The sequence below is a fragment of the Cebus imitator genome, unplaced genomic scaffold (assembly GCF_001604975.1).
Source record: "Cebus imitator isolate Cc_AM_T3 unplaced genomic scaffold, Cebus_imitator-1.0 Scaffold228, whole genome shotgun sequence".
Classification (NCBI taxonomy): Eukaryota; Metazoa; Chordata; class Mammalia; order Primates; family Cebidae; genus Cebus; species Cebus imitator.
The window spans coordinates 2960545-2971477 of record NW_016107543.1 but is presented as its reverse complement, the minus strand read 5'-3'; the positions used below and the strand labels follow the sequence as shown (position 1 = coordinate 2971477).

The window sequence follows — 10933 nt, the reverse complement described above, 5'->3', positions numbered from 1 at the left end:
GAAGCACACACACACACTGAAGGACACACACACACTGAAGCACACACACACACTGAAAGACACACACTGAAGCACACACACACACTGAAGCACACATACCCGTGGGAGCTTCATTTGTACATCAGGCACTGCAGTAAGCACTTTCTCTTAGGCCGTCTCACGTGAAAACAACAGAGGCGTGGGGCACGGTGGTTCACACCTGTAATTCCAACATTTTGGAGGCTGAGGTGGGAAGATCACTTGAGGTCAGGAGTCTGAGACCAGCCTGGCCAATGTGGTGAAACTCCATCTCCACTAAAAACACAAAATTCACCTAGTGTGATGGTGCATACCTGTAATTCCAGCTACTTGGCAGGCTGAGGCAGGAGAATTGCCGAACCCGGGAGGTGGAGATTATGGTGAGCTGAGATTGCACCACTGCTGCACTCCAGCCTAGGCAATAGAGCGAGACTCCATCTCAAAAAAAAAAGGAAATGACAGAGAAGTTCCCAGCCGTGACCTTGCCCACCCCAACTTACCACCTTCATGCCAATGTAGACGAGGGGGATGGATTGGAGAGCAAGGATAAGTTTTAGGAATGATTTTCCAGATTGAAGTCGGAAAGATGTAGATTACATTCCAGGTTGTGAAAGAGAGAAAACGTGGCTAGGCTGTGTCTTGGGTGGGGGGTCTTCAGTGTTCTTCAGGACTTGATTTCCTGTCCTGTCTCCAGACGATGGATGCAGACCACTCTAAGTCCCCAGAGGGACTGCTGGGCGTCCTGGGCCACATGCTATCCGGGAAGAGTCTGGACTTGCTGCTGGCTGCTGCTGCTGCCACTGGAAAGCTGAAATCCTTCGCCCGGAAATTCATCAAGTGAGGAAGGCCAAGCTCCTGACCCCCAGGGTGTGTGGGGAGGCCATGTGTGTTGGCAGGAGGTAGCAGGGTAGGAGTCAGGTGCCTGGGTCTGGGTCTCATCCAGAGACCCACGGGCCGAGGCAGAGCACCCTGGCTGGAGATCTTGTAGGAAGGGCCTGTTCTCACACCTAAGTGTTCTTTTCTCTTCAGCTGAGGATGGAGTGGACGTGTTTGGTAAAGAGATGAGGGTAAAGGTTGAGGTGTTGAACACTGGACATGGAGGAATTCCGAGTATGCCCAGTTATTAATAAGCAGCTCTCAAATTCTGTTGCCTTTTTTGGTTGCCCTGGAATTTGACATATAGAACATAGTTCCATTCAGTGAGCCATTCTCTAGGCCTTGGAAATCTTCTCACAGTAGTAATACTCTTCCTGTAGCAGCATGTCTCATTTTAAGTTTAACCTGTAACTCAGACACTAGCGACCACTCTCTGAGCACGTGTAGCCACCAGCGCCCAGCTACTGTTCAGTTCATGCTCTGGTCAATGCAACCTGTCTCCATTCCTTTCAGTTTGAATGAATTCACAACCTATGGCAGCGAAGAAAGCAGTAAGTCAGCCCTGTTCATCTGCAGGCCTAGTGGGGCCTGAGGAGGGGTGTGGAGGGAGAATGTGGGAGGGAGGAGGGCGTGCAGGAGGGAGGAGGGCGTGCGGGAGGGAGGAGGGCACGCGGGAGGGAGGAGGGCACCTGGGCTCAACGCGGGGAGGCTGTGCTGCCTCCTCAGAGCCATGACTGATGGAAGCTTCCACGGAGCTTGAAAGTGGATAATGCTGGAAAAGGATTCCTCCCAGACCATCCCTGTGTCTCGTTCCCCCCACCCCTTATGACTTGGTTGGGTATGCTGGAAGAGGGTGCCTTTGGTCTCAAGGAAGGGATGATGTTCCAACTGAGACTCAAGAAAAGGATTCTGAGCCTCAGAGCTTTGAAGGAGCCACGTGGTCCCTGACCTTCCTAGAGACAAATCCCGATCCCTGTCCACGCAGACATGGGCTCTCCCTGGTAGCTTAGCTGTCCCGTCCTTCCACAGCCAAACCGGCCTCCGTCCGGGCCCTGCTGTTTGACATCTCCTTCCTCATGCTGTGCCACGTGGCCCAGACCTATGGTTCAGAGGTGAGAAAGAGGGGAGCCGCCGGGACGGGGGCTCAGGGGAAGGAGGTAACCCGGAATTCTCCCCATTTCACCACCCGCCCCGCCACAGCCTCTCAGCCAGTTAGTTTTGTGGGCCTCAGAAACCAAGTGCCCACCCGGGCTGGAGTCTGCAGAGGCCCCTTCAGCCCCATGCGCACACTGACCACTAGGTGGCAGCATAGCCCCCGTCTGCCTCCGTTGGACTGGTTTGTCCCCAGTCTTCAGGCTGGGCTGGAGCAGCAACGTGACGGGAAACAGTGCAGCTCCAGGTCTAGCTGGGCAGGCAGGCGCCGCGCCCTCCACTCGGCTGGTGCCCCCTCTTTCCCTTTCCCAGGTGATTCTGTCCGAGTCGCGCTCAGGAGCTGAGGTGCCCTTCTTCGAGACCTGGATGCAGACCTGCATGCCCGAGGAGGGCAAGATCCTGAACCCTGACCACCCCTGCTTCCGCCCCGACTCCACCAAAGTGGAGTCCCTGGTGGCCCTGCTCAACAACTCCTCGGAGATGAAGCTGGTGTCAGTGGCCCGGGTGCCCATTCCAAGGGTGGCGGTGAGGGTGCGGTCAAGACTCTCTCCCTGAGCCTGTCCCCTGCTCCCCTGTGGTGACTTCTCCCACGCACACCCACAGGCAGATGAAGTGGCACGAGGCCTGTCTCAGCATCTCAGCCGCCATCTTGGAAATCCTCAATGCCTGGGAGAACGGGGTCCTGGCCTTCGAGTCCATCCAGGTAGCCCTGCCTTCCCAGCAGCCTTTGCTCCCATGAGCCAGCCAGTGATGGCTTGTTGTATTTCATAAGAGCTAGAAAACCTTTACTACAGGAGCTCATGTGTTTTTGTTTGTTTGTGTGTTTGTTTTTTTGAGACTGAGTCTTGGCTTGTTGCCAGGCTGGATGGCAATGGAGTGATCTTGGCTCACAGAACCTCTGACTTCTGAGCTCAAGTGATTCTCCCACCTCAGCCTCCTGAGTAGCTGGGACTACAGGCGTGTGTCACTACGACTGGCTCATTTTTGTATTTTTAGTAGAAACAGGGTTTCACCATGTTGGTCAGGCTGGTCTCGAATTCCTGACCTTGTGATCTGCCCGCCTCAGCCTCCCAAAGTCCTGGGAATATGGGTGTGAGTTACCACACCTGGCCCAAGGAGCTCGTGTTTTGATACTGATCTTTTGTATAATCTAGTCTTAGCCACTCCCTCTGGCCCAGGTAGCTCTGGGAAAAATCAAACTCATGGAGAGAGGTGTGGAATGTCGCTAGGGACTCCACCTGCTGCACTTAGATGCCCACAGAGGCTGAGAAGGTGATGGCCCAGGAATGGGAGATAGATGGTGCCCATCACCTTTCCTCTCCTCTAGAAAATCACTGATAACATCAAAGGGAAGGTATGCAGTCTGGCGGTGTGTGCGGTGGCTTGGCTTGTGGCCCATGTCCGGATGCTGGGGCTAGATGAGCGTGAGAAGTCTCTGCAGATGATTCGCCAGCTGGCAGGACCACTGTTTAGCGAGAACACCCTGCAGTTCTACAATGAAAGGTCAGTAACCCGCTCTCCCTTCTCAGGCCCAGCAGGTGTGTTGTGAGAAGTCCATCCAATAACAAGCACCCCTCTCTTTTCTGACCTTTGCAAACACGCTGCTCGATCACTCGCTCACTTTCCTGTTCCTGCGTTCACTCACCTGACTCGGCCAACACATAATGTGTCTCTATGGCAGAAATCTCTGTACGCCAGCACCTGCTGTGTGTCAGAAATGCAGATCCCAAACAGCTACGATCCTGCCCTCAGATTCTGAAGTTCTAGACAGCTAGCTCTCCAAAGAACAAAGCTGTGTAACTGTCTAGGAACTAGAAATGTGTCTGTAGATTTTACAGGCCATCCCCCACTCCCAGTTATCTTTTAGGACAGTTTCCTGTCCCTCCTGGCTCTTCAGTTTTTAATTGTAAAAGCACATAAGATTTGCCATCTTAACCATGTTTAAGTGTCCTGTTCGGTAGTGTTCAGTATATTCACACTGTTTTGTAACAAGTCTCCAGAACTTTCTTCTTGCATCTCCGAAACTTTGTACCCACTGAGCAACTTCCCATTTTTTCCTCCCTCCAGCTCCTGGTAACTACCGTTTTACTTTCTGCATCTAGGAATTTGACTACTTTATAATTTTTTTTTTTTTTTTTTTTCTAGACCCAGCCCTATGGGAGTCTTCCTGCAACCTCAAACCTCTGGGCTCAAATGATCCTCCCACCTCAGCCTCCTGAGTAGCTGGGACTACAGGCCCACACCTGGCTAATTTTTTCTACTTTTTATAGAAACATGTTCTTACTATCTTGCTAGGTCTTGAACTCCTGGCCTCAAGTGATCCTCTCAAAGTGGACTCCCAAAGTGCTAGGATTGCAGGCATGACTCACCGAGACCTGCTGAATTTGATTACTTTTTAGATGCCTCATTTAACTGGAATCATACAGTACTTAACTTTTCGTGACCAACTGACTTCACTCACCATGATTTCCTCAAAGTTCATCCATGTACTAGCATGTGACAGAATTTCCTTCCTCCTTAAGGCTGAATAATACTCTGTTGTGGGCTGGGTGTGGTGGCTCACGCCTGTAATCCCAGGACTTTGGAAGGCCGAGGCGGGTGGATCACTTGGGGTCAGGAGTTCAAGACCAGCGTGGCCAACATGGTGAAACCTCCTCTCTACTAAAAATACAAAAATTAGCTGGGCATGGTGGCAGGCACCTCTAATCTCACCAGCTACTTGGGAGGCTAAGACAGGAGAATTGCTTGAACTTGGGAGGCAGTGGTTGCTGTGAGCCGAGATCGCGCCGCTGTACGCCAGCCTGGATGATAGAGTGAGATGCTGTCTCAAAAAACAAAACAAAAACAAAAACATAAAAACCTCTGTTGTGTGGCAATACCGCATCTTAAGGATCCCTTCTCTGTGACACTTGAGTTTTTTCCACCCTTGGGGTATAGTGAATAGTGCTGCTGAGATCATGGGTGTTCACCAGCCAATATGTTTTGGGTGTTGCCTCGCAAGGCAGCTGTTGAGAAAGTCATTTATTTATTTATTTAGAGATGGAGTCTTGTTCTGTTGCCCAGGCAGGAGTGCAGTGGTGTGATCTCGGCTCACCACAACCTCCGCCACCTGGGTTCAAGCAATTCTCCTGCCTTAGCCTCCCGAGTAGCTGGGATTACAGTCGTGTACCACCACGCCCAGCTAATTTTTGTATTTTTAGTAGAGATGGGGTTTCGCCATGTTGGCCGGGCTGGTCTCGAACTCCTGACCTCAGGTGATCCTCCCACCTCAGCGTTCCAAAGTGCTGGGATTACAGGAGTGAGCCACCACGCCCAGCCTGAAGATGTCTTTTTTTTTTTTAATTTTCAAATTATTTATTTATTTATTTATTTTATTTTATTTTTTTGGGATGGAGTTTTGCTCTTGTTACCCAGGCTGGAGTGCATGGCGTGATCTCGGCTCACCGCAACCTCCGCCTCCTGGGTTCAGGCAATTCTCCTGCCTCAACCTCCTGAGTAGCTGGGATTACAGGCACACGCCACCATGCCCAGCTGATTTTTTTTTGTATTTTTAGTAGAGACGGGGTTTCACCGTGTTGACCAGGATGGTCTCGATCTCTTGACCTCGTGATCCACCTGCCTCGGCCTCCCAAAGTGCTGGGATTACAGGCTTGAGTCACCGCGCCCGACCCTTATTTATTTATTTTTAAGATGGGGTTTCACCATGATGGCCAGGCTGGTTTTGAACTCCTGACGTCAGGTGATCCACCCACCTCGGCCTCCCAAAGTGCTAGGATTACAGGCGTGAGCCACCGCACCTGGCCCTGAAGATGTCTTAATAGAGAGAAGGGAAAGCATTGAGCTGAATGAGGTTTGGGAGGGTCTGGAAAAGGACCTCTCATCTTCCTCTTGCTTCCTTCTTTTTACTTTCTTCTCTCATTTCTGCCCCTCCTCCCCCGCCCCTACTGGGAGCTTTTGCTCTGGTGTAATCCATTCTAAGCTTCCTAAGTCCTATCTGGGTAAGGGATAGAGGGAAGTCTGTGACTCTATTGTGCAGGTGAGAAAAGTGGCTCTAAAAGTCATAGCAGCTTTCCCAGAGCCACCCCGCATTCCAGGAACAGCCAGCACTCTGCCAGGTCTGTATTCACATCCGAAGCCTCTTTCCTTGTGAAAATTCCTGGATATACACTTTTGTCTGCCCAGCTACCAGGGGCCGGGAAGAATCCTGTGGGGTAGCCCTTGGCCCTCTCCTGGAAGGAACTGTTTTCTTTGGGAGGAGGCCAGGGCTGGGCGGGGACCCCCAAGTGGCCCAGGGGGAAGTGATTGTGTTTATTTATGCTGCAAGTTGGCAGGGCCCAGGCCTGGAGAATGGGGGAAGTTGGAGAGTGAGGGAAGAAAAATGTGAATATCTGGCTGGAGTGGCCAGGGGGAGGAAAGCCCCTGCCCAGTCCCTGTTTATAGGCTTTGTGCACTGCAGGTGAGAGACCTGCCAGGAGCAGGGTTGCGGCCAGGTCACCTGGGGTGTCCCCTCCCCCAGCATAGAACTGGGTTAATTCCTGAGGGAGATTTCCGTCACCCAAGTCCAGGGGAAAGTCTGGCATGGGTATTTCCTTACCTCCCCTCCCCTCCCCGCCGCACAGTGGCACCTGAGCCTCAGGTCCTCTTGGCCCCCCCAGGGTGGTGATCATGAACTCCATCCTGGAGCGCATGTGCGCGGATGTGCTGCAGCAGACAGCCACGCAGATCAAGTTTCCCTCCACCGGGGTGGACACGATGCCCTACTGGAACCTACTGCCCCCCAAGCGGCCCATCAAGGAGGTACTGACGGACATCTTTGCCAAGGTGCTGGAGAAGGGCTGGGTGGACAGCCGCTCCATCCACATCTTCGACACCCTGCTGCACATGGGCGGTGTCTACTGGTTCTGCAACAACCTGATTAAGGTACTTGGGCTGGAGTGGCTGTGGGCTGTTGTGGGTCCCGTGCCCTGGTTCCCCACACCTGGCCTGGTCAGCCAGCCTTCCCTGAGAGGCTGCAGTGAGCCGGATGGCCCCCTGGGGATGCCTCGCCTCGGGGTTGCCTCCTTGGAGGGCTCTGGCCAGAGGCTGGGATCCGGCCTGAGGGGTGCAGCAGCACCTGGGGCCCCTCTGCGGGCCTTCCTGGACAGCCATGCTGGAGTGGCAGGGTGTCAGCGCCTCAGATCCTGGGCCCCTGGCTCCTAAACTGCCCCCGTTCCCACGCACCAGGAGCTGCTGAAGGAGACGCGGAAGGAGCACACGCTGCGGGCGGTGGAGCTACTCTACTCCATCTTCTGCCTGGACATGCAGCAAGTGACGCTGGTCCTGCTGGGCCACATCCTGCCTGGCCTGCTCACTGACTCCTCCAAGTGGCACAGCCTCATGGACCCCCCGGGCACCGCTCTTGCCAAGTAGGATTCTCTTCAGAGCTTGGTACCACCCTGGGACTTTGGAGAGCCCAGTCAGACACAGCCCTGGGGCTCTCTCACTCTCCCCCTTTTTCTGGAACCCTTTGCCAGGCTGGCCGTGTGGTGTGCCCTCAGTTCCTACTCCTCCCACAAGGGACAGGCGTCCACCCGCCAGAAGAAAAGACACCGCGAAGACATTGAGGTAGGGCCCCTCCATTCACTTGTTCATTTCCTAAGGATTCAGCACTTCCTGAGGGAAGCAGATGTGGTGTGATTGGTCAGGGATCTGCGGGTGGCTCGTGTGGCCCAGACTGCCTGTGGGTACGAGGGTCCTGTAGGATTGTGGGAGGGAGTGAGGAGAGAGGGGCTGAGACCCTGCTGGCCGTGCTGACCTCACTCAAATTGGAGCTCCAGCTCTTTTCCTTGACAGCTGGAAACTGAGGGATTTAGGGGTATATAACAGGGACTTTCACACCCTCTAGGATTACATCAGCCTCTTCCCCCTGGACGACGTGCAGCCTTCGAAGTTGATGCGACTGCTGAGCTCCAATGAGGATGACGCCAATGTCCTTTCGAGCCCCAGTGAGTGTGTGAGCTGGCAGCACGCTGCTCCCTTTCCTGGGAGCTCACTCCCTGATGCTGCCGCTCTGCTGCTGCCCCAGCTGGAGGCATCTTTGCAGCTGGTCAGAGAGGGTATGGCAGGGACCTGTGCTGTTCTATCCCCCAAGGGGGTGCTCTGTGTCCTGCCCCTGGAGAAGACGTTGCTGTTCTCGCTCCCTGAGGGTTGAAGCTCCTCTGCTCAGGTCTAGCCTGGCCCATAGTTCCACCCCAACCCCCTGCCCACTTCCTTACCCCAGGGTTGAGGGGATGACAAGCTACCCAAGTGAGTTCACTGCCTCAGGCACAGCCTGTACCATTGACTCACCAGCTCTGACCTTCCTTCCTTCCCCCAAACATGCCCGGAGAGGCCCGGGCTGGGGCTTAGGGCTACTCCCCACCTTCCTGCCTAAAGGGCACGCCCCCCGCTACTTCCCTGGAGGTTATCCTTCTCACTGTCCTCCCCTCCCTGCCAGGCTTCCTGTCAAGGGCTCCTTCTGTGGCATTTAAATTTTCCTGTTTTTAGAGATTAATCCTGAGCCTGGACGTTTTTCTGAAGGCTTTTAGGGACTATGGGACCAACTAAACACTTGATCAGAAGAAAGATGCTAGGTCTGCCACCTCCAAGCCCTGTGACCTTTAGCTAGTGACTGAGCCAGCCCCTGTCTGGGTTTCTCGTCTATAAATGGCGTGTTGTGAGGAGGAAATGCCAAGGGCCCCTGGCCCTGTGTGCTCACTACACGTTAGTTTTTCTCTCTTCTCCGTTGGGATCTCTCTGTATCTGAGGCCCCTCTGTGCCCTTTTTATTTTTTGAGTTAGAGTCTCTCTCTCTTGTCCAGGCTGGAGTGCAGTGGCGTGATCTCGGCTCACTGCAGCCTCTGCCTCCTAGGCTTAAGCAATTTTCCTGCCTCAGCCTCCTGAGTAGCTGGGACTACAGGTGCCTGCCACCTAGCCTGGCTAATTTTTGTATTTTCAGTAGAGGCGGGGTTTCACCATATGGGTCAGGCTGGTCTCAAACTCCTGACCTCAGGTGATCCACCTGCCGTAGCCTCCCAAAGTGCTGGGATTGCAGGTATGAGCCACCGTGCCCGGCCTGTTTTTTTGAGACAGGGGCTTGCTGTGTAGCTCAGGCTGGAGTACAGTGGCACCATCTTGGCTCAATACAGCCTTGTTCTCCTAGGCTCAAGCAGTCTGCCTCAGCCTCCCCAAGAGCTGGGACTATAGGCTTTGGCACCACGCCCAGCTGATTTTTATGTTTTTTGTAGAGATGGGGTCTCACTAGTTGCCAAGGCTGGTCTCAAACTCCTGGGCTCAAGCGATCCTCCTGCCTCAGCCTCCCAGAATGCTGGGATTACAGGAGTAAGCCATGGTGCCCGGCCTCCCTCTGTGCTCGTGATCTCAGGGTCTTCTCTGGGCTCTCCATATACCAGTTACATCCGCTGGGTGAAATTTGGGTAGGGGCATCCCCGGGGAGCACTGCTTTTGCACTCGGCAGGCTGTTTCCCAGCGCTCCATCTGCTCGGCCCCACAGCAGACCGGTCCATGAGCAGCTCCCTGTCAGCCTCTCAGCTCCACACGGTCAACATGAGGGACCCTCTGAACCGAGTCCTGGGTGAGTCCCCCACCCTGCTGCTGAACCTGGGGCCTCCCGGTGCCCCTCCCTTCCCCTCATGCCCCTCGTTGCTGGCTGTCCTGGCCCCCAGGCTCCTGTCTAGTTCCCCTTTCTCCCCTCCCCAGTGCCTTTTATATTTTCTCTCTGACGCCCCGTTTTGTGGGCGTCCTCAGCACGACCTTCTTTTCCCTTTTCAGTCCCACCTTCTCCCAGAGCCTGACTTCACCCCCTCTCAGGAAACGCCCTCCTGTCGCTCTCCCCCCATTCTCCACAGCCAACCTGTTCCTGCTCATCTCATCCATCCTGGGGTCTCGAACCGCCGGCCCTCACACCCAGTTCGTGCAGTGGTTCATGGAGGAGTGTGTGGACTGCCTGGAGCAGGGCGGCCGAGGCAGTGTCCTACAGTTCCTGCCCTTCACCACTGTGAGTACCGCCCTCCCTGGGGTACCACCCTCTCCCGCAGTTGCTGGGGCCTTGGGCAGCCCTTGCTGCAGGGAGGGGCCTCTTTCCTCTGGGACAGCACACCTGCCACCAGCTGTCCTGCAAGCAGCGTCTGTCTGTCTGTGGCAGGTGTCAGAACTGGTGAAGGTGTCAGCCATGTCCAGCCCCAAAGTAGTTCTGGCCATCACGGACCTCAGCCTGCCCCTGGGCCGCCAGGTGGCTGCTAAAGCCATTGCTGCACTTTGAGGGGCTTGGCATGGCCACAGTGGGCGCTGGGGATGGGCCCAGCCCCAGGAGCCTTCAAGGGGAGCAGTGAGGAAAGATGAGGCGTCGTGGCTAACATCTGCCCTACATGGTGCAAGAGCCTCCGCAGCTTCCCGTTCCTGCTCCTGACTCCTGACCTCCAGGATGTCTCCCTGTTTCTTCTTTCGAAATTTCCTCCGAGTCTGCCGGTACCTGAGGAGCATGAGCAGCCTGGCCCCTCGGCCCGGTGGTCACCCCTGTGTTCGCCCACCCCAGTCCAGGAGCAGTCTTACATCTGAGGAACTTTCTAGATGCACAGTGTATATATATGTACATATATTTCTTTTGTAATACGTGAAGGAAGTCTACCTTCGTTTATTTGTAAATAAAGCTCCTTGTGGATCACTTTGTGACTAAGAGCTCTCCATGTCGGTGCCATCCGGGACAGGGCATAGCATCCTCTCCCTGGACTCCCTGCTGTGGCCAGGGAACAGCTCACTCCTGTGGTGAGGAGGAGGAGGAGGAGGAAGAGGAGGAGGAGGAAGAGGAGGAAGAGGAGGAGGAGGAAGAGGAGGAGGAGGAGGAAGAGGAG

The 10933-nt window shown here is 54.6% G+C and overlaps 1 protein-coding gene and 1 non-coding gene across 17 annotated transcripts in view; both read left to right on the top strand.

The window, feature by feature from the left end:
* The window catches only part of MED24 (mediator complex subunit 24), a 40375-nt gene extending 29624 nt beyond the window's left edge, over positions 1–10751 (top strand). For 9 of the 16 annotated variants that reach the window (XM_037727377.1, XM_037727378.1, XM_037727379.1 and 6 more), the window contains 13 exons: positions 713–855; positions 1408–1445; positions 1924–2006; positions 2359–2537; positions 2650–2749; positions 3374–3549; positions 6702–6966; positions 7270–7451; positions 7560–7650; positions 7931–8030; positions 9577–9657; positions 9932–10080; positions 10228–10749. In XM_037727377.1, the coding sequence (XP_037583305.1) occupies positions 713–855; positions 1408–1445; positions 1924–2006; positions 2359–2537; positions 2650–2749; positions 3374–3549; positions 6702–6966; positions 7270–7451; positions 7560–7650; positions 7931–8030; positions 9577–9657; positions 9932–10080; positions 10228–10344 (1704 nt within the window). In that variant the 3' untranslated portion in view covers positions 10345–10749. Of the gene's footprint in view, positions 1–712; positions 856–1407; positions 1446–1923; positions 2007–2358; positions 2538–2649; positions 2750–3373; positions 3550–6701; positions 6967–7269; positions 7452–7559; positions 7651–7930; positions 8031–8571; positions 8658–9576; positions 9658–9931; positions 10081–10227 lie in introns of those variants that run through there. The other 7 variants (XM_017497112.2, XM_037727376.1, XM_037727374.1 and 4 more) reach the window with 6 other exon arrangements.
* LOC119466788 lies at positions 1755–1858 on the top strand. The gene has a single exon (XR_005195266.1). It is a non-coding gene; the product is annotated as a small nucleolar RNA SNORD124 (small nucleolar RNA).
* Positions 10752–10933: the final 182 nt, after the last annotated feature.